The following is a 27,272-nucleotide window of genomic DNA, read 5'->3' on the forward strand; positions in this document are numbered from 1 at the left end:
GGGGGGTGGGGGGGGGGGGGGGTGGGGGGGGGGGGGGGTGGGGGGGGGGGGGGGTGGGGGGGGGGGGGGGTGGGGGGGGGGGGGGGTGGGGGGGGGGGGGGGTGGGGGGGGGGGGGGGTGGGGGGGGGGGGGGGTGGGGGGGGGGGGGGGTGGGGGGGGGGGGGGGTGGGGGGGGGGGGGGGTGGGGGGGGGGGGGGGTGGGGGGGGGGGGGGGTGGGGGGGGGGGGGGGTGGGGGGGGGGGGGGGTGGGGGGGGGGGGGGGTGGGGGGGGGGGGGGGTGGGGGGGGGGGGGGGTGGGGGGGGGGGGGGGTGGGGGGGGGGGGGGGTGGGGGGGGGGGGGGGTGGGGGGGGGGGGGGGTGGGGGGGGGGGGGGGTGGGGGGGGGGGGGGGTGGGGGGGGGGGGGGGTGGGGGGGGGGGGGGGTGGGGGGGGGGGGGGGTGGGGGGGGGGGGGGGTGGGGGGGGGGGGGGGTGGGGGGGGGGGGGGGTGGGGGGGGGGGGGGGTGGGGGGGGGGGGGGGTGGGGGGGGGGGGGGGTGGGGGGGGGGGGGGGTGGGGGGGGGGGGGGGTGGGGGGGGGGGGGGGTGGGGGGGGGGGGGGGTGGGGGGGGGGGGGGGTGGGGGGGGGGGGGGGTGGGGGGGGGGGGGGGTGGGGGGGGGGGGGGGTGGGGGGGGGGGGGGGTGGGGGGGGGGGGGGGTGGGGGGGGGGGGGGGTGGGGGGGGGGGGGGGTGGGGGGGGGGGGGGGTGGGGGGGGGGGGGGGTGGGGGGGGGGGGGGGTGGGGGGGGGGGGGGGTGGGGGGGGGGGGGGGTGGGGGGGGGGGGGGGTGGGGGGGGGGGGGGGTGGGGGGGGGGGGGGGTGGGGGGGGGGGGGGGTGGGGGGGGGGGGGGGTGGGGGGGGGGGGGGGTGGGGGGGGGGGGGGGTGGGGGGGGGGGGGGGTGGGGGGGGGGGGGGGTGGGGGGGGGGGGGGGTGGGGGGGGGGGGGGGTGGGGGGGGGGGGGGGTGGGGGGGGGGGGGGGTGGGGGGGGGGGGGGGTGGGGGGGGGGGGGGGTGGGGGGGGGGGGGGGTGGGGGGGGGGGGGGGTGGGGGGGGGGGGGGGTGGGGGGGGGGGGGGGTGGGGGGGGGGGGGGGTGGGGGGGGGGGGGGGTGGGGGGGGGGGGGGGTGGGGGGGGGGGGGGGTGGGGGGGGGGGGGGGTGGGGGGGGGGGGGGGTGGGGGGGGGGGGGGGTGGGGGGGGGGGGGGGTGGGGGGGGGGGGGGGTGGGGGGGGGGGGGGGTGGGGGGGGGGGGGGGTGGGGGGGGGGGGGGGTGGGGGGGGGGGGGGGTGGGGGGGGGGGGGGGTGGGGGGGGGGGGGGGTGGGGGGGGGGGGGGGTGGGGGGGGGGGGGGGTGGGGGGGGGGGGGGGTGGGGGGGGGGGGGGGTGGGGGGGGGGGGGGGTGGGGGGGGGGGGGGGTGGGGGGGGGGGGGGGTGGGGGGGGGGGGGGGTGGGGGGGGGGGGGGGTGGGGGGGGGGGGGGGTGGGGGGGGGGGGGGGTGGGGGGGGGGGGGGGTGGGGGGGGGGGGGGGTGGGGGGGGGGGGGGGTGGGGGGGGGGGGGGGTGGGGGGGGGGGGGGGTGGGGGGGGGGGGGGGTGGGGGGGGGGGGGGGTGGGGGGGGGGGGGGGTGGGGGGGGGGGGGGGTGGGGGGGGGGGGGGGTGGGGGGGGGGGGGGGTGGGGGGGGGGGGGGGTGGGGGGGGGGGGGGGTGGGGGGGGGGGGGGGTGGGGGGGGGGGGGGGTGGGGGGGGGGGGGGGTGGGGGGGGGGGGGGGTGGGGGGGGGGGGGGGTGGGGGGGGGGGGGGGTGGGGGGGGGGGGGGGTGGGGGGGGGGGGGGGTGGGGGGGGGGGGGGGTGGGGGGGGGGGGGGGTGGGGGGGGGGGGGGGTGGGGGGGGGGGGGGGTGGGGGGGGGGGGGGGTGGGGGGGGGGGGGGGTGGGGGGGGGGGGGGGTGGGGGGGGGGGGGGGTGGGGGGGGGGGGGGGTGGGGGGGGGGGGGGGTGGGGGGGGGGGGGGGTGGGGGGGGGGGGGGGTGGGGGGGGGGGGGGGTGGGGGGGGGGGGGGGTGGGGGGGGGGGGGGGTGGGGGGGGGGGGGGGTGGGGGGGGGGGGGGGTGGGGGGGGGGGGGGGTGGGGGGGGGGGGGGGTGGGGGGGGGGGGGGGTGGGGGGGGGGGGGGGTGGGGGGGGGGGGGGGTGGGGGGGGGGGGGGGTGGGGGGGGGGGGGGGTGGGGGGGGGGGGGGGTGGGGGGGGGGGGGGGTGGGGGGGGGGGGGGGTGGGGGGGGGGGGGGGTGGGGGGGGGGGGGGGTGGGGGGGGGGGGGGGTGGGGGGGGGGGGGGGTGGGGGGGGGGGGGGGTGGGGGGGGGGGGGGGTGGGGGGGGGGGGGGGTGGGGGGGGGGGGGGGTGGGGGGGGGGGGGGGTGGGGGGGGGGGGGGGTGGGGGGGGGGGGGGGTGGGGGGGGGGGGGGGTGGGGGGGGGGGGGGGTGGGGGGGGGGGGGGGTGGGGGGGGGGGGGGGTGGGGGGGGGGGGGGGTGGGGGGGGGGGGGGGTGGGGGGGGGGGGGGGTGGGGGGGGGGGGGGGTGGGGGGGGGGGGGGGTGGGGGGGGGGGGGGGTGGGGGGGGGGGGGGGTGGGGGGGGGGGGGGGTGGGGGGGGGGGGGGGTGGGGGGGGGGGGGGGTGGGGGGGGGGGGGGGTGGGGGGGGGGGGGGGTGGGGGGGGGGGGGGGTGGGGGGGGGGGGGGGTGGGGGGGGGGGGGGGTGGGGGGGGGGGGGGGTGGGGGGGGGGGGGGGTGGGGGGGGGGGGGGGTGGGGGGGGGGGGGGGTGGGGGGGGGGGGGGGTGGGGGGGGGGGGGGGTGGGGGGGGGGGGGGGTGGGGGGGGGGGGGGGTGGGGGGGGGGGGGGGTGGGGGGGGGGGGGGGTGGGGGGGGGGGGGGGTGGGGGGGGGGGGGGGTGGGGGGGGGGGGGGGTGGGGGGGGGGGGGGGTGGGGGGGGGGGGGGGTGGGGGGGGGGGGGGGTGGGGGGGGGGGGGGGTGGGGGGGGGGGGGGGTGGGGGGGGGGGGGGGTGGGGGGGGGGGGGGGTGGGGGGGGGGGGGGGTGGGGGGGGGGGGGGGTGGGGGGGGGGGGGGGTGGGGGGGGGGGGGGGTGGGGGGGGGGGGGGGTGGGGGGGGGGGGGGGTGGGGGGGGGGGGGGGTGGGGGGGGGGGGGGGTGGGGGGGGGGGGGGGTGGGGGGGGGGGGGGGTGGGGGGGGGGGGGGGTGGGGGGGGGGGGGGGTGGGGGGGGGGGGGGGTGGGGGGGGGGGGGGGTGGGGGGGGGGGGGGGTGGGGGGGGGGGGGGGTGGGGGGGGGGGGGGGTGGGGGGGGGGGGGGGTGGGGGGGGGGGGGGGTGGGGGGGGGGGGGGGTGGGGGGGGGGGGGGGTGGGGGGGGGGGGGGGTGGGGGGGGGGGGGGGGGGGGGGGGGGGGGGGTGGGGGGGGGGGGGGGTGGGGGGGGGGGGGGGTGGGGGGGGGGGGGGGTGGGGGGGGGGGGGGATGGGGGGGGGGGGGGGTAGGGCGGCGGGGGGAGAGCGGGGGGTGGGGCGGGGGGGGGGGGCGGGTGGGGTCGGGGGGGGGGGGGGGGGGGGGGGGGGGGTCGGGGCGGGGGGGTGGGGTGGGGGGGGGGGGGGGGCGGGGGGGGGGGGGGGGGGGGGGGGGGGGGGGGGGGGGGGGGGGGGGTGGGGGGGGGGGGGGGGGGGGGGGGGGGGGGGGGGGGGGGGGGGGGGGTGGGGGGGGGGGCGACCAGAACTGGACACAGTACTCCAAGTGCGGTCGCACCACTGCTTTTAGCTTAGCTATATAAGTAAGCATGACAATCCTTTTTGCAGTTTTATTATCAACTCCTTTCCTAATGAGATCCCTGGCAGCATAGAGTTTGCCTTTTTTCACAGCTGCCATGCATTGAGTTGACATCTCTCATTAGGAACTATCAACTAAGACGCCTTAAAATCCCTTTCCTGGTCTGTGACTGATAGCACTGACCCCTGTAGCGTGTTAATGTGAAGTTTGGATTTTTTTTTTTTTTGCCCTATGGGCATCACTTTACATTTTGCTACATTGAACTGCATTTGCCATTGCTTAGCCCACTCACCTAATTTATCAAGGTCCGCTATCAAGGTCCTTTGGAGCTCTTCGCAATCCTTTGTGGTTCTCACCACCCTCTACATAATTTGGTATCATCTGCAAACTTGGCCACTACACTACCCACCCCTACTTCCAGGTCATTTTATGAATAAGTTAAAGAGCACTGTGGTCCCAAAACGGATCTCTTGGGACACCACCACTCCTGACATCTCTCTCCACATTGTGAGAACTTCCCATTTTATACTCCACCCTTTTGTTTCCTCTCTGTTCCTCAACCAGTTTTTTAATCCATAGGAGGACTTCCCCTCTTCCTTTCCTTCATTGCTGAGTTTTCTCAACAGTCTCTGGTGAGGAACTTTTGTCAAAAAAGCCTTTTGGAAATCCAAGTAGAACCAATGTCCACTGGTTCCCCCTTATCCACATGTCTGTTTACACCCTCAAAGAACTCTAGTAAGTTTGTAAGACAGGACTTACCTCTACAAAAGCCATGCTGACTCTTCCTCAGCAGGTCTTGCTTTTCTACATGTTTTATAATTTCATCTTTAATGATAGATTCTACTAATTTACCAGGAACAGATGTCAAACTGACTGGCCTGTAATTTCCTGGGTCTCCCCTAGACCCTTTCTTAAAAACTGGTGTGACATTGGCCATCTCCCAGTCTTCAGGGATGGAGCCTGATTTCGGGGATAAGTTGCAAATTAATGTGAGAACATCAGCAATTTCATGCTTGAGCTCTTTAAGAACTCTTGGATGAATGCAATCTGGGCCAGGGGATTTGGTAGCATTTAGTTTATCAATGGCTGCCAGAACTTCTTCCTTGTCTACCACTATCTTCGCTAGTTCCTCGGATTCACCTCCTAAGAAGCTTGGTTCAGGTGCAGGAATTTTCCTCACCTCCTCTTGGGTGAAGACAGATGCAAAGAATTCATTCAGCTTCTCCGCAATCTCCCTGTCATCTTTTAGCACACCTTTTGTTCCTTCTTCATCTCATCTAACGGGCCTACCGCTTCCCTAGCTGGCTTCCTGCTTTTGATGTACTTGAAGAACTGTTTGTTGCTAGTCTTGATGTTCGCAGCCATGCGTTCCTCATAATCCTTTTTTGCCTCCCTTACAGCTAACTTGCTTCTCTTTTGCCACCATTTGTGTTCTCTCTGGTATTCTTCATCACTGCGACCCCGTGGCAGGGACGCAGTGCGTGCGCACAGCCCCGAGCAGAGTTTCCCCTCCCCTGTACATCAATAAGGGTGAGAGAAACTTTGTTCTGGCCTCATTATGAAGGGGGCAATAGTATAGTAGAACATGATGTACAGGTTCTGCAGTTTTCAACGTGCAGATGCAAAAACACTTGCTGTGAGGTGTTTCGGAGCCTCTTCCTTCCCTCCAAGCAGAAGGAAGCACATTGCATCTGGCCAAAGAGATGGCACATCAGTGCTCCGGACTGAAGAGAGCGAACAAATATCTGGCCACGCCTAGGCGGCCGTACGGGATGCCAAGGGAGAGGGGAGAGCAGAACTTTTTTTACATGAGCCATCAATTCCTGATGTTCTAATTCAAAAAGTCTAGAATTTATAGTGGAGAACATCTCATTGGGAGTCTTCATTCAGGGAGGCAAGACAGAGTAAGATAAAAGGCAGATTACAGAATTTGGTCCTCCCCTGATTTGTTTGCCTTTGGACTCAAGTTGTTTTAACTAATTTCTGCAAAAGTAAAGAACCAGTACCAGTGGCAAACACACACACACACAATCCCGATGCTGTGTAACTATTGGCACCTAAAATCCCAGGCCCAGTGAATGCCATCTGAGTTGGTACAGAGGCCTAGAAGCAGGGTTTCCCTGTGATCTGCTTGCAGCCATGTCAAATAAGACCAGTTCTGTCCTCTCCGTTTGCCTATTAAAAATCTCATTAATCTGCAGGTTTGTGCAAAAAAAAAAAGTTTGCTCCCCTGGTTAATGTATTCAGCAAAGAGTTTCTTATCTGTACGTACCCTATCGCTGAGCGACGAACGTTTAAATTTAGCTGCCTTGTGCAACGATTGCCTAAGAAACATCTCATCCTTAATGGCATGTAAACTGGGGAAAAAAATGGACACAGTTAAATTCGATTCTCAGTCCTGTGTAATTGGCCGATTTCTTTAGCCTGTATTTTAAAAGCATGCGGCTGAGATCATGTGCCTGGTGGGAGTTGGGATTATGTTGTTAAATGGCTGACACCACCCCCACCCCCTTTGCTAATTTTGTGACTCCTCACAGTTTCCAAAAGCAGTGTGGTATGAGACATGCAGGAGAGCAAAGCGTGATGGAACTGCTGTTTGACAACCCCTGGTCTAATGTGCAAACTTATTAAAAATTTGAACTAAAGGCATTTGATTTTCCTAAATAAATAAAGTCAGATTCCATGGTGGTCACTGGCTGGGACAGCAGTGGGGATGTCTAGAAATATTATATTGTTCCAACTTTCTGGAAGGCATTACACACTTAGAAAAAAGGGCTGGCTCCTTCAAGCTTCCTGCTGGTGTAACCCCCATGCTCAGAATGGGTTGACCCAGAAAGGGGTGGAGACTCAAAGCAACAGAAGGCTGCAGAGCTCATGTAGTTTGGAGGAAACAAGGCTACCAGACTCGGACCTTGGTTTGTATAAGCCCTTAACACCTTGTTAAGGTAACTGCAATGTTGTTGGGAACTACTGGGAAGGTAGTTGTTTGTTTTTGCTATGTTGTAAATGTTGGAGTTTATTGTTTCAGGGTTTTAAATGTTTGTAATGGGTGAGAGTTCTCCTGGAAACCTTCATCATGTTGAATCCTGTTCATCAAGCCCTTGGAGTCCCTTGCAGGAGCCCAAACCTCCACTTGGCAAAGAAGAATTGGACTTGGCAGTATCAGTAGACTGTAAATATAAGGACTTGAAAATGCAACCTGAACAGGACCTTGAAGTGTGATGTTAAATGTTGATGTTATATGTTATATGTTAAGAAAATAAACCATTTTGTTTTTAAAATTTGTTGCAAACTCATTCCAAGTTCTGCCCCACAGAACCCACAAATAGAGGTTACACTGGCATAAGAGAAACAGGGGCAATCCAACCTGATTTCCCCACTCTCTACAGCCCCCCCCCCCCCATCCTGCATGGCCTTTTTAAATCCATGCAGGTCCCTAGATACTCATTGCAGCCTTTTCCAGGGGTCAAAGGAAGCTGGTGCAGGAAGGCAAAGGGGAAGAGAAGACTGCAGCTGGCAGGGTTCAATCCACCGTTTTGAAGTTCCTGTTTTTGAAAATGTATCAGATGCTGGCCACAAGAGGGCTCTTCCCAATTTCCCTTAAACACAAACATTGTGCACGAGGGATAAAGAACAGCAGAATTCACGTGAAAGGCAACTGCTCGATAATACCCTTGCCCTGAAAATATAACAAACCGCCTATTACACAAAACGATTCAACATTTTTTATCAGTAAGGAAAGCTAAACAAAAATATGCATGGAGTAGAATCAGTGGCTGAACCTCCTGGATGGAAGAGTTCTCAGTGTAGCCTGGCATCTCGTAAGTAGCCTTTCATTTGGCTGCTACAAAATAGGGGTCCTATTGGATCCTGTGATTCCAGCCACCAAGCAGCAGCTAATGAAAGTTTTGGCTGTTGCTGAAAGGGATGTATTAACCAATAAAGCTGAAAGATCCAGTTCGTTGGCAGAAAATTACAGACCATTAATTCTATATTGCTTTTTTATTCCTTAGTTTTTATTAGCTTTATTGATTTCTAAAGATCAAATGTTTGCATTTCCAAAAGAAATTCGGGCTGACAAGCAGAAGCTGGAAGAATAATCAGTTTAGGAATATTTACGGGCTGTTCATTTGTACTGCATGTTGCCAATGCTCCTATTTTCTATCACGTGTCCCTACATTCAGAGCAAAACAAATTCAGTGGTATTTTTACCATGTAATCCTAAAGACAGCTGAACCTTTCTGAGCATATGGACTTAGAAGTGTGTAACTCTACTTAGGATTGTGAATAAATGCAGAATACTGGTAATAGCTGATTTAAGGGGAAATGGTAGGAGAGAAGCCTTTATTGCCATGCTATCTTCAGTGTTCAAAGAACTTTCTTAATAAATATGAAATGGCTCAAATTATACCTGTTGGCTACATCTAAAGAATTCCAGTGATGCTAAATTATTATCCATCCATATTATGTTCACTGGGGCACACCAGATTTCTCTAAACTGTTAATATCTAGAGTACATCTCTCTCTCTTTCTCCTTTTGGATTCAAACTGGAGTCACTTTTTGCTTGACCTTCAGAAGATATGTACTTAAGAAGAAGAGGAGGAGGAGGAGGAATTTGGATTTATATCTTCCCTTTCTCTCCGGTAATCATGTGCATTACAGTCTCCTTTCCTTCCCCCCGCCCACAACAAACACCCTGTGAGGTGGGTGGGGCTAAGAGAACTCCGAAAAACTATAACTAGTCCAAGGTCACCCAGCTGGCTTGTGTTGGAGTGCACAAGCTAATCTGGTTCACCAGATAAGCCTCCACAGCTCAAGTGGCAGAGCAGGGAATCAAACCCGGTTCTCCAGATTAGAGTGCACCTGCCAGGGACGTGGGTATAGATTTATTATGGGGGGGTTCGGGGGTGGGGCCCCGTCCCCACCCGCCCCTGGGGGCGTGGCCATGCCTCCCCAAGCCTCAGTGTTTATAAAAACAGTTCTTCAAGGCCGAGGCCAGCAAACTACCTTGCCCCCCCCAACTAGGCTCCCAGCCAGCAGCTCCTTCTGCCCTCTCCTCTGGGCAGAGGCGTAGCTAGGGGAAATGGGGCCTGGTGCAAAATCTGAGTTTTGCCCCACCCACCCACATGGGCGGCCACTGTGATGCTGGAATCCACCCCCCAAACAGCATCACTTTCAATGGTGTTTAAACTAGAGAGCCCAAATTCTCCTTTTAAATCCACCCTAAAGAGAGAATCTGGGTTCCCCAGTTAAAACAACATTGAAAGTGATGCTGTTTTGGGGTGGATTATCCTCCACCCTGAAACAGCATCACTTTTAATGTTTAAACTGGGGACCTCAGATTCTCCCTTTAAATCCATGCGGAAGGGTGGATTTAAAAGGAGAATCTGGGGACTCTGGGGAAATTTGGGGAGGTGCCTGAAGTCAGGGGTGCAATTGTTAAGTTAGCAGCACCAAACTTTCAGGGTATCTTTAGGAGACTCTCCTAATGATACCACCCAGGTTTGGTGAAGTTTGGTTCAGGGGGTCCAAAGTTATGGACCCTCAAACGTGTAGCCCCCATCTTCTATTAGCTCCCATTGGAAACAAATGGGGGATGGGGGCACCCCTTTTGAAAGTAATGTCATACCTCCTCTTCAGAATCTGAAACTTCAGCTCCCAGGCTTCACTCAGGTGATGTATTTCCAGTTCGAGACTAAAAGGGAAAACAGCATCAGTGCCATGATTCAGCAGTCGTGAAGCAATCCTTGCATATCTGGCAAATTCTTGCGCACGTACCTCTTTGCTCGCTCCCGTGCTTCCCGTTCAGATTTCTTCAGCCGTGCCACTTCACTTAGCAATGCTTTGCTCGCAGCCTCCTTTACAAGTGAAGCAGGTGTTACAAAACAGAACCATCCATTATTCATCGCTCTCTGCTAAATGCATAACTTTGCAACAGATATATTTGGCGCCAAATGCTGGACAGAAAGGGTGGGTCTTCGTTTATCTGTGAAACAAGACCTACCAGACCACGGCCACACAGCCCGGAAAACCCACCACAACCAGTATGACACTTTTATCCACAAAGACCCTGTGGGCATGGAAGAAAGACCTCATACCTTGTTGCTGCCATAGAGAGCGGAGAGCATTTCCTGCGGAGAGTCAAACGAAATTTCTATTCCTGCAGCTTCTCTTTCTTCTGACGGTTTGCTCGCTGCTGCTGCTGCTGTTTCCTTTTTTGCTTCTCTTGCTGCTTCTCTCGCCTCTGCTTCTCTCGCCTCTGCTTCTCTCCGATCTTTGGCCATCTTCTTTTCTTTCTGTTGTTGGAATGCTTGCACCTAGGGGCGGGGGGTGGGGAAACACAACCAGTGCTCTTTAGGAAACACAAAAGCAGGCTTATTGTAAGCCGAAGGCCTGAAGGTAAAGTGACAGGGAAGGCAAAAAATAAACTGGAAATGGAGTCAGACGCAATGAGCCAAACAATCAGGGATCCTGGAGACTGAACAGGGTCTGACACCAGGAGAAAGTCAGCCTCATGGGTTAGGCTGAGGCACAAGAGGTGCTGAGGCACACAGCATCACTTTTTACCACTGACGAGTAACATGAAGGCTCTGTATTGACCTAGTTTCTGGTATCTTCTGCTTGCTGGATTTTGAACTCTCAACTGCTTACCTCATGATGATGATGATGATGATGATGATGATGATGATGATGATGATGATGATGATGATGATGACGACAATTATAAATTTTATTTATACCTACCCTCCCCCCGGACAAGCCAGGCTCAGGGCATTTCAGGGACCCTGAGATGTAGTACTGACCAGCATTGAGTTCTCGCACAAATACTTGTAGGTCCAGAGGGAAAATCAGAGAATTGTCAGGAGGGCCATGAAAACTATCCTATATCTCAGTGTTCTGCAGCTTATGATTCCAGAGGCAAATATGGCCCAGTACAGAACCAAATACATTCCTGCTGGGTGACCTTGGGCTAGTCACAGTTCTTCTGAGCTCTCTCAGCCCCAGCACCTACCTCACAGGGTGTTTGTTGTGAGCGGGGAAGGGGAAGGAGTTTGTAAGCCCCTGAGTCTCCTTCAGGAGAGAAAGGTGGGGTATAAATCCAAACTCCTCCTCTTCTTCTTTAAATGAGGAAAGTCAGAACATGTTTGACGTTGCCCAAATTGTAAAAGATACATATCAATTTTTAGTAATTGATGGATGCATTACGATATATCAATAACTCATCTTCCGAATGCAATTCCATGTTTTTTCCAGGCTACTAAATATTAATGGCATGTACAGGATGATCTCTTTATATGTTGTAATAAATGTATGATTTAGTCAGATCTGATTGTTAATTTCTTCTGTACGGTGGGTTAGGCAGAATGGTGTGGTTTATAATTATAAGGAAGGGCAATAATAAGGTTACAAAAGAATGACATTTCACAACCATTATTAATTTTAAACAATCTTTTTCATGTATATATTAACTAAATTTATATCTAATTTCATTAGCAAGTGAAAAACATGATATTCATGAGACCTGGCTGGGGTTTCACTGAAACACAGGAATCCTGTTTTGTTTTATATCTTCATGATGGGGAAAGAAATCTTATGCAAACACAGCTCAGATATATACAAATATAAGGCTCTGGAAATCTTTTGAAATGGCTGCAGGTGTCCACCACTGTATCTACAAGCTACTTCACCCAAGCAGTGTTAAAAGATAACAGTTCAACAAAGTACAGGGTGCATATGTATCTAACAGCAATCACATTCTATTTTCTTTTCTGTCTGCTTTATGAACCCCACTGTATACCCTCTCATAAGCCTCTGAATACCAGCTCCAAATACTCAGATATTTCTGTTTACCGACTGATTTACATAAAGTGGAAAGTTGCTTTGGACACACTTGGCAGGTAAGTGGGTACAAGGGTGAGAAAGCAGCGGATCTATGAAGCCCAATTCGTTCAGATATAACTCTAATATCATTTACATTCATATGTAATTCTGACAATACTACGGCAATTTGAAATTTGGAAAATTCTGCAAAAACACTTTGACTTCACTCCTAAGCAACTTTGACTTCACTCCATTTTAATTTGGTGATGCTTCCCATTCATGACCTTCTCTCAATCAGGATCCACAGTTATAACCATTTTGAGACTTTCATCTATGTAAGGATCAGTTTTAAGCAATTATTGTTGTAATTCATACGCCACTTTTCTTCCCATTAGAGACCCAAAGTGGCTTATATTGTTCTCTTCGTTTCAAGTTTTGCAGGACAAGGCGAGAAGCAATTGCTCCCCCCTCTTTTTTAATATCAAATTTAAAATCAATCACATGGCAGATTATTTGAATTTACTTCAGGAGCCCAAGCATAGATGGATAATCACTAGGGCTCGATGTAACTCCTTCCCTTGCTCTATGCTACAAGGAAGGTTCTGAAAAATTGACCTGCAAGAGCGGAAATGTCCCCATTGTACCACAGCGATTCAAACCATGGAATATATATTGCTCGACTGCCCCAAATACGAGGGATCTAGGACCAGACTTTTTGCTCTTTGTCCTGTAATCTTTAATGAATACTCTACTGTGGGGAAGATTACGTTTCTACTAAACAATTCCGCCTCCGAGATTTTAACTTTTGTAGCTAGGTTCCTTATAGAAACTTTGAAATGATTACCTGCGATGGTTCTCATGTATGGGATATGTGTTTGGACAATGTTGGCTGTTAAATGGATTCTATGCCTAATAAAGGTTTATATATATATACTAGCGGGCCCGGCCACACGTTGCTGTGGCTCAATCTGGTAAAGTAGAAAAGAAAGAAAAGGGGAAGCGAACGGTTTGAACATGTGTCATTGCACAATGCTTTCAAGGGAGGGGAAGGGCAAGGGGGCCCTCACTCCCCTCCCTCTCTGCCGTTCCCTTGCATGGCACCCCACCCTGTTCCTCCCTAGCGTTCCCCTTCCTCTGCTAGGGTGGCTGGTCCTGTCCCTTTCACTCCCTTCCCTTGCAGGTGAATTACCTAGCGTAAAACACCCTGGGAGGCATGAGCTACGTTGTGTTCAAATTTCAGAGCGTTTGGTCCAGCAACCCCCCGGACCCTCCCTCACTTTCCCCTTCCTCCGCTAGGGTGGGTGGGCCATGTCCAGATGGCGGGCCCCATCTTTTTCACTCCAAATGGTAGCGGTTTTCAAGGAAGACATGGTTGTTTCCCTTGTATCAGAGGGTGTTGCTTTGACGGCCAGCAGATGGCGCTGTTGCGGAACAGAACTGCGGTTCCAACACGTGTGGCATGTACACAATAACTGGCACAGTTGTGACATGTACACAACAGGAGGTGTGGAAACAGTATGGAAACCTGGCCGCACGCGAATGCGACGTTGTGTGAAAATTTCAAAGCAACCGGTCCAGTAGTTTGGGAGATTACCTGTCAGCAGAAAACGCACTGATAGATTTTTATATATATAGATATTGTTCTCTTCTCCTCCATTTGATCCTTACAACAACCTCATGAGGTAGTTAAGGCCGTGAGAATGTGATGGGCCCAAGGTCATCCAACAGGTTTCCACAGCAGAGTAGGGATTCGAACCTGGTTCTCCCAGGTTCTACTGCAAGATTATATAGCCACTGCACCTCATTGACAGTGATATATTGGTTATTAGATCGCCTCTTTAAAGTGTAGTAAACACCAGCATCTCGATAACAGATTGCATTTAGTATCTCGGTACAAACTACAAATATTTGGAAACTATTTACCCATTATAATTAACTGGTCCCATTTATGCCCTTCTTCTGGAATAGTACTAATCTCAGCATATGTTGCATTCTCACCGAATGCCACTGTTTTCCAAATATGCTTGATTAATAACGTCAAATACCTGTTGTAAGCAATTCAACTTCAAAGAGTCAAGGAGAGTTGGGCATGAATTTAGTCTTTTTAACTTTGGAGTACTGGCTTGTCGTATGCCATTATTTGAAGTTGCAGGAAGATGTAGGAAAAGAGTGACCTTTAGCCATGTTAATCACTCTATCTTTGGAAAGGCATACAAAAGCAACGAGGATGATTGAGGGACTGGAGCACCTTCCTTATGAGGAGAGGCTGCAGCGTTTGGGACTCTTTAGTTTGGAGAGGAGACGTCTGAGGGGGGATATGATTGAAGTCTATAAAATTATGCAAGAGAGAATTTTTCTCTCTTTCTCACAATACTGAACCAGGGGGCATACATTGAAAATGATGGGGGGAAGAATTAGAACTAATAAAAGGAAACACTTCTTCACGCAACATGTGATTGGTGTTTGGAATATGCTGCCACAGGAGGTGGTGATGGCCACTAACCTGGATAGCTTTAAAAGGGGCTCGGATAGATTTATGGAGGAGAAGTCGATTTATGGCTACCAATCTTGATCCTCTTTGATCTGAGATTGCAAATGCCTTAACAGACCAGGTGCTCGGGAGCAACAGCCGCAGAAGGCCATTGCTTTCACATCTTGCATGTGAGCTCCCAAAGGCACCTGGTGGGCCACTGCGAGTAGCAGAGAGCTGGACTAGATGGACTCTGGTCTGATCCAGCTGGCTTGTTCTTATGTTCTTATGTATTATTTTGGCACTCAGTTTTGTCAAAATAGTGTGTTTCTGGTGGTGGGGGAGGGGAGGGCCAGAAATAAAAAGGGAATGAGCTGCAATGTGTAAGAATGCTGAGTTTCATGACTTCCTGGCAGTGGTGTAGTGCCAAAGGGAATGGGGGCGCGCAATGCACCAGGTGTGCGCTGGTACGGGGGTGTGGTTGGGGCATTCCGGGGCGGATGTGTGGCAGGGGCGTAGGGCCCATGCATGCCCCGGGCGCAGTTCCCTCTCGCTCCAGCCCTGCTTCCTGGAAATGTTTGAGAAAGAAATGTGTCAAATTTTGGAGGTCTCGCTAAAGTCAATTTTGGGAAGCTGAACAATCCAGGCTATTAATCAGCTGAAAATGAGGTTGGAAGCAGACAATTATTAAGACTACTGAGAGTGGCCTGAGAAATATTTCACTACCCATAATATATACAGATGTTTTCTACTCTAGTTAAACAGGACTTACAGGTTTTTAATCAATACTGATAATGGTGGTGGCGGAAAGTGCTGTCAAGCCACTATGGTGACTCAGTAGGGTTTTCAAAGCAAGAGACATTTGGAGGCAGCTTGCCACTGCTTGCCTTCATGTGGGCTGAGACAGTTCTGAGAGGACTGGCCCAAGGTCACCTAGCAAGCTTCATGTGGAAAATCGAACCCCGATCTCCAGACTGGAGTCTGCTGCCTTATCCATTATAACATGTTGGTTCTCATAGCCGTTTGTTTTCTATGCTGTAAGTCTAGGAACAACAGCTTGCTCTTTTTTATTCCTTGTTCAGGGTCCTAATGAATATTTATTATTTCCAAATGCTTTCCCCCCCCCTCAAATTTAACTATTCACTATGATAGTTGATTGGAACCTCCACATTCTCAGGCCGTTTATACCTGAATGTCAAATCCTTGGTACTAATAGAGGAAGATTGTTTCTGCTTGTGGGTATTGAGGAAGCATCTTGCTCACCACTGTGGGAAATAGTATATTGGGTTAGGCAAATATCTGGTCAGATTCAGTGAGGCTCTTCTTACTTATTTACTTATTTCCATTTTAGTCTGCCTTTCTCACTGAAGAAAGATTAAGCAATTCCAACAATTCAATGAAGGCAATATCATATAACTAGTAGTCAATTGTGGATCCATCTGCGGATACTTAAATCTACAGACTGGGCCCATGCTGACATATAACTCATTCTTTTGAAAATGTTTAAAAATACATTTTCTCCAAACACATTAGCCCAGCTTGCACATGTGCAGACAAGAAACCTATCCCCCTTGGTGACAGTGGCAGGAAGGAGGGAGCAGGGAACCGCAGCAGCCACGTAGTGGAGGTTTGGAGCTGTGCCAGGCTCAGCAGCAGCAATTGGGGAGGTCAGACAGCCATGTGAGGTGGGCGGGGGGGGGGGTGCCACACTGGGCTGCACTGGGCTCACTGATGGTGGCAATGAAGGGGGGAGGCAGGAGTTGTGGGAGGTCTGGCAGTCATTTAAGGGGGTAAAATAAGCTAAGAGGGGGAAGGGATCCCCCAATAAATATTGTAATATATATAATTAGCAATAAAATAAAGCAGCGTTTCAGAAATTGGAGAGTATTTTCAACTTATCACTGGTTGCAAGCATCATATGAGGATGTCTTCAGATATACAATGTCACTGGCTGGGCTATTGTGTTCCGATTAAGTTGTGCAAAATACTCTGCAAGTGGAACCTAAAATAAATTGCTAAATACAATATAAGGAGTATCACGCACTGGCCATAAGATCAGGAAGATTGCCAACAGCCAGTGCCTTTAGTAGATGTTATTTACTCGGTGATATTATTTGCCTCTGTACCATGAAAAGCTTTGCCACTTCACTTCCGAACAGCTGCAGGCATCCCTACGGTCAGGCCACCCAACCAACCAAAGAGCAGAGACTAACTCACCTTTGCTGCAACTGCAGCTTCCACTTCTGATTTTGCGATACTTTCAGTTAATCTTGCCAAAGCGTCCTGTGCTTCTTTGACTTCCTTAAAACCAATACAATGAAAATTCACCATAAGTATGAGGAAAAAAAATATGGATACAAAGCCTTGGATTGGAAGTCACCTCCATTAATTAACAGAGAAATCCTAAGTGGGCCTACTTAGAATCTTACTCAGGTCTGTTCAATGCGGCTTACTCCCAGGAAAGCCTTCTTAGCGCTGCATTTATGCATTGAATAAAAGCTTATGGGAATGATATAGGCAGCCCAATACAAAGGTGGGGAGAGGAAGTACAGCAGAGACCACGGATAGTGCCTTGGTGCACCAGAGGAGAGGAGAAAAGACTCACTTCTTCCCAGGTAGCTCATGACTTATTCAGCTCATGCTGAATGACTTATGCCATGCTTTTTGCATGCACCACTGGAAAGGGGTGTTCTGGGTCAAAATTGCATTGGGAGCTGACAAAAGTTGGTTCTGCCTCCAGAAACGTCCTTGGCATGCCCCTGGAATGCTGCCGCAGAACCCACCTTCTAGGTTTGGGTACTGCAGCAGCTGGCTGCCAGGGTAAGTCCCTTGGCACCGGCATCCATGCCATTCTTCGTGGTGGTGGTGGTGGCGGCACAGACGCTGGCACAAGCTTTCCACAACTTCGAATGCAGCTTCAGCCCCAACCCCCCCTGGATTTTATTCATCTCCATGCCATAACAAACTATGACTGCTCATTCCCACAGATTAAGCCTCTTCTAAAAGGCAAGATACTTTTCCTGCGACTATTATGCACATCTGATGAAGGCAGCTCTGATAAACGGAACCTTATGCTGGAATTTACCTGGCTTGTCTTAAAAATGCCACTTGATTTCTGTTCTACTTCACTCATAACATGAAATGAACCAGATTTTTAAAAAAAGGAAAAGGAGGTAAGATATCTCAAATCTGACAGACAGCATATGAATTTTGGCAGATATAAATTTTGGACATGAGTCATGTGGCCCTGCCTGTGGGGAGAAATTATACTTATTTGTTTAGAAAATTTGTACGTTTCCTCTCTAGAGACCTGCTCAACATGGCTCACATTCCCAACAATAAAACAAAACAAAACCAGCCAATACAGATATACAACAAACATTGAGCAGGCTGCAAAAAATTGATAAATTAGCTTGAAAGAATGGAACAGCTTCAAAAAATGGAACCCTTCACTACACATACAGTTGTGGGACTGAAACTTAGGTGTGTAACTGGGCATTAAAAACAGCTTTAAGCGGTGCTGGAAAAGACAAATATGAGAAGAGGACCCTACAGCAGGCAGCCAAGTGGGCAGTTAGACAACATAGTGAAGACAGGACCTTCCTTCCTTTTCATTTGTCATCTCTTGTCTGCCTCCAGGCTGATATTGTCAGGGCAAAATCCTCCTTCCTCTTAAAAGTCTCTTTCTGTTGCCTCAGCTACTCATGTAGTATGGAGACTGCCTTCCCTTACTTTTTACTAGCTAGTTTATAGTTTATTCATATCCTAACCTGGATAGCCCCAGGTTAATCTGGTCTTGTCAGATCTCTGAAGCTAAGCAGGGTTGGCTCTGGTTAGGATTTTGGATGGGAGTGTCAGGGTCGTGATGTGGAGACAAGCAGTGACAAAAGGCTGTCTCCTAATTACAAACTCAGGGTACAAGCGCTGAGGATAACATGGTAGAATGGAGAATCTTGCTAAGCTCCTTATGGAAAGAGAAGGATTGAAACGTACAATATACTCTGGGGGTGTCCAACTGGCAGGGGCTGATGGGAATTGTAGTCCATGAACATCTGAAGCGCCAGAGTTGGACACCTCTGATATACTCAAAGGTATGTCCAAAATATTTCAGTAAGTTGTGCTCTGTACAGGACCACAGCCGAGGAATTATCTTATGAGTAACCATGGATGTCCTGTTATTCTGTGCTTCTGGTTTCAAAGTTAGCCTATTTGGTAAAGACTACAGCGTTACAGGGCAGCAGCTGAAAAGTTCTGGCCCCAGTTTTAAAAAAATATAACCAAATTTTATTTAGGCTGAAGTTTTCAGCCACCCTGCTGAGTTTGCTGCTTCTGTTGACCCAGTCCTGTTTTCATTACTTGCTACGAAGCTGGTTGAAGAGCCCCCAGGATATGACCCTCTGTGCGAGGACGCGTGATGCGTGGTGCTGAGACTAACAAAACAAAATAAGCAGAGCAGCTATAACTTGGCACAAACTGTGACATGCTGCAAAAAAAAAGTGAATATTTAAACAGCTCGAGTGGTATTGATTTGCTATTCACAACCCTTTCTCTTCTGAACTGCATCATTCTTCTCCGGCGCATTTAGAAAAAGCCAGTCAAGCTGTGTTTTATTTTTTTTTATATAATAAACCCACTCAGTTTACTGTAACAAAAACCTACTGGTGGTGGCCAGTGTGAAACCAAGCCGCCCCTCCCCTTCCCTCCCCAAGAATCAAATGATAAAATAAAAGAGCAGCCATCTGGAAAGTCCTTGCATCCTTTCAAAAGGCCACTGGGAACGTTTCTTATAGATGCCTTTATGAAATGATGGTGGATTGTGCCCATCGCTTTTATGAGATCCATATAGAATGCTCAAACATCCAATACAGGGGTCCTTTATGAACCTGTTGTCAGTGGCAGCAGCAAAATCTCCATAAATCAAAACTCCCAGTGGCTGAGCCAAATCAGAGGAGAGACTGGGAGTTTTGCATACAGAACTCCAAAGGCTTTTTTTTAATAGCAGAGACACATCCCCAGTTTTGGTTGGGCCATGGCACAAGGACGAAGAGGAGTTTTGATTTATACCCCGTCTTTCTCTTCTGTAAGGAGTCTCAAAGTTCATTTGAGCTCCTCCCTCCTGATAAGCAAGAGGGTATTATTCCGGTAAGGAGTCTCAAAGTGGCTTTCGATTGTCTTCCCTCCCTCTTCCCACAACAGACACCTTGTGAGCAGTGGTGGGATCCAAAAATTTTAATAACAGGTTCTGATGGTGGTGGGATTCAAACAGTGGCGCTGCTGCACACATGCACCTCCAGTCCCTGTTGGGCAGGGAGGTTGCTTTAGTAAGCCCTTCTCGGCACTCAGAAAAAATTAGTAACCACTTCTAGAGAAGTGGTGAGAACTGGTTGGATCCCACCTCTGCTTGTGAGGTTAGGTGGAGCTGAGAGAGTTCTGAGAGAACTGTAACTGGGCCAAGGTCACTCAACAGGCTTCATGTGGAGGAGCACGGAAACAAATCCAGATCATCAGATAAGTGTCCACAACTTGAGTGGAGGTGGGGGGAATCAAACCTGGTTCTCCAGAGTTTTAAGGCTTGCCTTCTACGCCATTTTCCCAATTTGAAACAGTCACACAGAGCGGCCATTCATCTCACATGTAGGCCTTGTCCTATATCCGACATGTTTGCTTCACTGGGAGCCAACAGCATTTATGTGGGGTCATTTCAGTAAGGTAAACAGCACAGAGAGGAAAGGTTTAAATCTATCTTCTCCCAAGCTATGGTTCCAGTCTAAAGTGGGGTCCCACACATGCCCCTTATGCTTGAGAGTTCTACACTATGGAATGTCCAGAATTAAGTCTGGACTGGTTTGGCCAAAGCGAAAAGTAACAGTAGGGTAATCCTTGCATTATGACTAACCTAAAACATCACCCAGTAGTGAGCAAGAGTTTCAAGTACTGTGACATTTCAATTGGTCCCACTAATAGAAGTGCGTGCCATATTGTTATCAGTGTGGTTGCCTGAAATGTTGATCAAACTGGCTGTTCAGTTTATACAACAGAGCTATATATAGAAATGACTTCCATAGTAAGGGACAGCTTTTCCAAAATGCATGTTCATGTCATTCTTTTCTTCAAGTTTGAACTCAAACCTGATTCTTGCATCTGTTTTCAAGGGACTGGAGAAAGCGGCAAAATCAGTTGTTATGCAGTACCTCCTTTGAGTGAAATTTGGTATGCACATTCACAACACATGTTTAAATGCCAGCTCAATGCCACCACCACAAGGGTTATACATATATATATATGCTTGAGAGTTCTATATATATATGAGAGACACACAGACAGACAGACAGAGACAGACAAAGAGTGAGTGATTGACTGACTGATTGAGGCCCACTCCGCACGGGCCAAACACAGCATCCTTGGCACAGTAAAAACACTGATCCTTGGGCGCAGTTTGCATGGCTGCCACCTCCAAAATGAGGCAGCACCGTGCTTCCCCACCCCCCACCCCCACCCCCAGCAGAGATACACTGTTTTGAAAAAGTTAACCCCTTTGCACACAGCGCCATGGGCCCAATTCAATTCAGGGCCCTCCACAACTTCTTTAAGCAATACAAACACTGCCATGTTTTTCCCCACTTCGATTTTTACATCAGCTGAAACCCCGCACCTATTTTATGTGAAGAGGGGAAAGAGAAGATGTAAAATATACTGCAAGGTCACATCTGAGATGCTGTTAACTCTTTAGCACAGACTCAACACTTTAAAGTTAATATGACTGTAACTCACCCGAGCTTTCGACAGAACTCTCTGCTGCTCTCTTTCAACTTCCAGCTTTAGTATCTCCTGCGTGTTCATTAGCTAAAATGTGAAAGAATATTATCAGAAAGGAAAGTTGTGGCAGAGGTTTTTTCAGTAGTTCTGTTTGTTTTTTAATCAAAATGTGTCTGAAGTTATCTGGATAGATGCTATTGTGCCAAGGCATCAACATTTAAAATCCCAAGGACAATATTGAAGCTGTAATCTCCAAGACCCAGGTCTATAACTACTACACCATGCTGGTTCTGGAGAAGGCAGTTTCTTGACCTACAGAACATGTTTCTAGATATGGTAGATGGTAGTGCTTTGTCAGTGGTAACCAGGTCAGCTGGTGACAATTCCAACCCATGTCATTGTCACTGTGGGCCACATTCAAGCTAAGCAGACTTTGTTGTGTTACCAGCATCACAGGGTCATTTGGCTCTGCTTGCTCCTGGCCACCAGTGGTCCTCCAAGGCAATAGCCTATAAGGAACTTTCCTTTGGGGGGCATATTGAGAGAGATGTCTTCATAGATATAACAGTCCCAGGCCACTTAGGACTTTAAAGGACAATACCAAAATCTTGATCCTGATCTGGTGCTCAACTGGGAGCCAGTGCCACTGACAAAGCACTACCATCTACCATATCTAGAAACATGTTCTGTAGGTCAAGAAAATAGCAGAATCTTATTATTGTTATAGCAGGCCTACAGAACTCAGAAGCTTCAAACTGCCTGTCAACTGCTGAGATGGATGTTTTATACTTTTTGAGTAAGCCATGGCCTCATATACATGGACACATGAAGCTGCTTGATACTGTGTTACCTGGCAAGTTCAGCTCTGTTTACTGTGATCGGTGATAGGTCTCTAGTGACCCATGTTAAGGTCTTCCACATTACTTACTACTTGATCTTTTAAACTGGTGACCCCAGACACTGAGCCTGAGATCAGCTACCTGCAAAGCGTTTGCTCTATTGCTGAGTTTCCCTCAACATTCCCCATTAATGCCCCTCCCCTTAATCAGTAGCCTGACTATTTGTTGTTAAGAATGCTAGCTTGTTTGTGTTGGAATAAGTGACTTCTGCATGCCTGGACAATGGGGGGTGCTATGTAACTCTAAGCTGTTCTAATGTTTGCTCTACATGTCTAGGCTCCACCCACCAACTCCTCCTTCTTCACCCTGCAGCCATTTTCTTTCTTCTTCTCCTTTGCACCGAGCACATGTAAAGGCTACCTGCTCCTGATGGGCTTTCCCACAAAAGCAGTTCACACTTGCACATACGTGATGGCGTGTTAAAATGCCCGCTTGTGATAGGTATCTCTTTAGACCAACAATTCCCAACCAGGATTCCATGGTACCCTGGGGTGCCGTGAGCATGTCCCAGGGGTACCGCGGCAATCCTACCGGCCCCCCTTGCTTTGGTGGTGTCCCCCACCGGCACCGGCAAGGATATGGAGCTGGCCCAGGGGGCAGGGCCTTCCACAAGGTCAGCAGCCACTTCCTACCCCCCACCTCCATGCTTACCTTCACCCTGGTAGGGGAAGGTAGGGGGTGGCAAGCAGGGGAACTGGGAGGGGAAGGTGGGGGGGAGGATGGCAGGGGTACCATGAGATATGAAGAGTGAGTTCAAGGGTACCATGATGTTGAAAAGGTTGGAAAACACTGCTTTAGACGAAGGTTTTTTTATCTATCTACTTTTCACCTGGAACAATGCTTGTGATCCGAAGTTACTTGAATCAAATGCAAGTTTTCCTTTTTGCATATATTTGTTTGGAAGAGCTTCTTTACTGCACTCACACACAGGCCTGGGCTGATCCATATTCAACCAAATTCCAACAGTTGGGACTATGAAGAAAGGTTGAAGGAGCTAGAGAGGGAACTACTGAGAAGTGATATGATATCCATCTTCAAGTATTTGAAAGACTGTCATATACAGGATGGAGCAGAGTTGGTTTTTGTTTGCTCCAGAAGGTCAGGACCAGAACCAACAGGTTGAAATTAAATCAGAAGAGTTTTCGCCTTAACATTAGGAAGGACATCCTGAAAGTTATGGGGTGTTCCTCAGTGGAACAGGCCTCCTTAGGTGGTGGTGGGCTGTCCTTCTTTGGAAGTTTTTAAACAGAGGCTAGAAGGCCATCTGACAGCAAGGCTGTTCTTGTGAATTCAGACCGATCATGAGAGGAAAGGGAGGAAGGGATGAGTCAGTGCTCGGCTCTTGTGGTCCCCTCTTGCATGCTCAGAGTAATACTAACTTCCATTTTGGGGTGAGGAAGAAATTTTCGTCCAGGCCAGATTGGCCAGTGAACCTGGAGGCTTTTTGCCTTCCTCTGAGCATAGAGCAGGGGTCTTCGGGGGAGTGGGAGAAGAAGCAGTTGTGACTTTCCTGCATTGTGCAGTGGGTTGAACTAGATGACCCCTGAGGTCCCTTCCAGCTCTATGTTTCCAAGGATACTGGGTTATATCAAACTTAAAGGCTTGAACACCTAGAAGGCTGGTCAGCTTTTGATTACAGGGCGCTAACATCAAGGCTTTGTGCCTTTTGGTTTAGTAATTCATCACTGTCAGGGGGAAAAATACAGTACCTTTTCAATTGTCTTCAGATCTCTTTCTCTTTTGTCCTGCAATTGTCTAATTTCAGCATCTAAAAGAAGGGGAAGAAGGGGAGGAGGAAGAAGCAGACCATGAAATTACACGGCTATTTAAATAGATTCATATTGTGCGCTACAGGCCCGTCTGTAAACCCACTGGTATGCACAGGGGATGGAGGCTGTGGCAGACTGGTGACCTTCACAACTGCCCTTGACATTCACAGCCTTCTTCCCGCTGTTCAGCTGGCTGGTCAGAGAGAGGGAGATTAAGAAATAAGTTCAAGAGCCAAGTGTGTCCGAGCATCCTGAGCTTTTCATTAATGCTGGCCTTGGACATCTTTGCTCTTTAGTCACAGTTAATACAAAGTCTTTTAGCAGGTGGTTCTTTATGGCCATCACACCAAGTTTCTGATGTTCCTCTGGGGGTGGGGGTGGGGCGGACACCACTGCACGAGGTGATAAAACAGCCTCCATATAATTCTGGCTTCATGTTAAATTCATATTCTTTTGCAAAATTATTGTTTTGGCATAACCCCCCTCCCCCATCAATCTTGTTCCTACAGAGCTAGGACGACTTCATAGCTGGTTTGTAATGCTCAGGAAAGTAGCTATTACAACTTTGTTTCAAAGCTTTCAGCAATTAAATAGTTCGATGGGGGTTTTCTTGAGGTAAAACTTGTATAAGCTGCCTCAAGGGTGCATCTAAAGGACCAGAAAGTAGGATTAAAATAGCAACAAAAAAAAACACTAAAAGATTTATGGAGGTAGAAATTTGCTGTAACGGCACATTTCTGGCTTTTTGTTATTACAAAATTTTGGGATAACTTACATTACCTTGGCCATTGTGGAAAGCTATGAATATTTTACACAATAATTGATCCAACAGCACAATCCAATGCATACAGAAGCAAGTCCCACTAAATTTAATGGGATCTACTCCCAGCTAAGTGAGAATAGGATTTCAGCCTTAGACATATTTGTCTGAAAATGTTAGGATTTGACATCACTGCACACCTGTTTGCAGATACCATAAACAGCAGCATTTTAAAATGAAAAATCAATAACATATATTCAGAATTAAGCTTCTTGAATGCATTTGACCCTCTAGATACCTTACACATCTTCAAAATACTGCATGTCTTCCTTCAGCAGACACATCTTATTTATTTATGCTATTTATAGTACTCCCCTCTCACTGGGTCGCAAAGCAGATTATATAGTCTTGTACTTAATTTACATTCTTTCTTTGCTATATTTCTTCATCAACTGACCAATATCTAAAAGCTGATGAGTTGCCACTTTGTCATTAGTATTAAATTGTAATACCACATGGGCTTGGGAAGAATTTGGGAGGGCTGCGCACCCTCACTTTTAACTCTCTAAAATACATTTAAAGTCTTAGAAATCCAGAGGATAACAAACTTTATTTACTCAGCAGCAAATGCAATGAAAATAGAGTGTAAAATAAGGTTATACCCTACAAAATGTGAAAAGCTCAGGACCATCTCAAAGTATGGAAGCAAATGACAAAATTCAAGGAAAATGATGTAAGTCTGTCCACACTTTCTTTGGGAAAAGCTGCCATTAACACACTGGGATTTCCTTCTGAGTAAAATTTTTTACAAGATTCTATGCCACACAATTTGGTTGTGGATTTTAGACTTTTCTAATATTATGGCTATATAGTCATTCAGTTTTTTGTCCCATGAAAAAGTTTACCCATTTCAGCATAATCTTTCTCTTTTTGTTTCATCGCTTCTTGAAGGCGCGCAAGTTTTCCGTTCAGGGAAACAAGTTCTGCCCGCATCTCCTTGTTTTCTTGCTGGAGCAATTCTTTTTCAAATTCATCGTCTTCCACATACAAAAACTGGAAAAAAAACCAGTCAAGAAGAAGCCTGTTTCTAATGCATAAGGAGTAGATATGGCTGCCCAGGCGCACAATAATAATACAATACCAGCAATCATATACTTTTTCTGAATCCTGTCATATTAGTTACAATATGAATGGAGGGGAAACTGGGAAGCTAAATGGAAGCTGACGGAAGAAAGGCAGCAGCACACTAAGCAGAAAGCCCGTAACACATGGGGATGGGTTATTGACAGGAATAATGCATATTGCACGGTTTGTTTGGCCTCATCTTTCAGGCCAATGTATTGTGGCAGCTACATCCAGGAAGGCAGCTGGGGCCTATCTACCCACGCTGGCCTCCGTGTTCATGAAGTGTTCTCAGTAACTAGGCGGGCAGGAGAAACCCACGGGCAGGCCAACTCCAGGGGGTTGCAAAGAGCACGGCTCAGGAGAAGGGGGACTCGTCACCTTTGTGTCGCTTGCTCAGCTACCGCACTGATGTTGCTACGAGGAGCACATCGCATGTCAAAAGCAGTGAAATTTTCAGGCTGGGAGCCGCATGGAGTCCATCAGGCTGCCTGATATCAACACAGTTGGTTTTCTGCTTGGTGTCGGAGCCACCCAGAGGCAATTCATATTCTGAGCATCAAGATAGCTTTGCATGCACATCACACATAGCCTGTTCAGGGCCTTTCTAAAAAAAACACCATTGAAGACTCTGGTTTAAATCTCCATGCAAAACAGTGATAACCTTGTAGGAAAGTTCCAGGACAGCAAGCAACAAAAGACTTTAAAGTTATACTTTTAGTAAAGCAAACTCATTTACATTTTTATTATGCATGCCCTTTGTTAAAATCTTGCCACGTTCATTATGGAAAAGACTTTCGTATGCACCCAAGCTTATTTGGAGAGCTATTCTTTCTTCTCTGCTTCAAAGCTATTGAAGGAATTTGCATAGATTGTCAAATGGCTGTCGAGATTTTACTGCGGCATATTTCTTTTAAAACAATCTCAGAACCTTCTCGGCAGAAAGTTGGGACACAACTTTGCAATGACCCCATAACATCACACTAGATTCTGAAATACCATTAAAAAAATCTAATAACATTACCATTTAGTCATTCAAACAATTATTTCAAGAAAATAAAGCAATATTATAAGATTTATTTAGCATTTGAAAATGGGCTTTCCATTCTAGATCATCTGAAGATAACATAATAAAAATCTTGAAATTGAAATCTGGTTTTTAGTACACTTATACCTAGAGTTGTCTTGGCACCTGTATCCAACTAAAATGTAATTCATCCCAATTGCTTTGAATGTTGTGTTGTTTTGCTGTATAATTCTATGGCTTTTGCACCTGCTTATAGCTGAAGTTATAGCAGGTAATAAGTTATTTTAAATGGAAAAAATGATACTGATACGTAACAAGGAACACAATCCCCCCCAAGAACAGGACCTGAAACCTTTACTTTCTAAAGAGCCATTTTGGCACACACACACACACCCTTTCAGGAAAAAAAAACTGGAGCCACAAAACATATTTGAGCCTTAAAATGAAGGTAATGAAAGTAGCACAGCCTGTTAAGTCTGAATTATCCCATCAACATTACTAATAGGCCTAACTGGGCATTCAATAATATGTATTACCACATATGGCTATACTCTGGAGTGGACTATGATTATTTGGGACTGTCACTTTGATTTCTGTTACAATAATACCACGTTTTGCTGCATTTATGAATGGTCTGTGGGCCATAATAATAAAGGGCAGACTGACCAGCAGTCCAGTCCAGATGGTGTTGGTAGTATTCTTCACATCATGTACAAATGAAATTCACCAGCACAAAATACACTGAATCATCATCAATACATAGTGCTTTAAAAGGAAGTTAGACAAGCTCATGAAGTAGTATC

General features: G+C 50.4%; 1 protein-coding gene across 1 annotated transcript in view; it reads right to left on the bottom strand.

The window, feature by feature from the left end:
- Positions 1-27,272, bottom strand: part of LG11H10orf67 (linkage group 11 C10orf67 homolog) — a 64,421-nt gene that overhangs the window by 12,547 nt on the left and 24,602 nt on the right. Inside the window, exons 6-12 of the mRNA XM_048511428.1 lie at positions 25,226-25,373; positions 23,501-23,559; positions 20,908-20,979; positions 16,354-16,437; positions 9,944-10,162; positions 9,624-9,703; positions 9,475-9,540 (exon numbers count right to left, since the gene is read on the bottom strand). Of these exons, the coding sequence (XP_048367385.1) occupies positions 9,475-9,540; positions 9,624-9,703; positions 9,944-10,162; positions 16,354-16,437; positions 20,908-20,979; positions 23,501-23,559; positions 25,226-25,373 (728 nt within the window). The remainder of the gene's footprint in view (positions 1-9,474; positions 9,541-9,623; positions 9,704-9,943; positions 10,163-16,353; positions 16,438-20,907; positions 20,980-23,500; positions 23,560-25,225; positions 25,374-27,272) is intronic.

Source organism: Sphaerodactylus townsendi, linkage group LG11 (genome assembly GCF_021028975.2).
Source record: "Sphaerodactylus townsendi isolate TG3544 linkage group LG11, MPM_Stown_v2.3, whole genome shotgun sequence".
Lineage (NCBI taxonomy): Eukaryota > Metazoa > Chordata > Lepidosauria > Squamata > Sphaerodactylidae > Sphaerodactylus > Sphaerodactylus townsendi.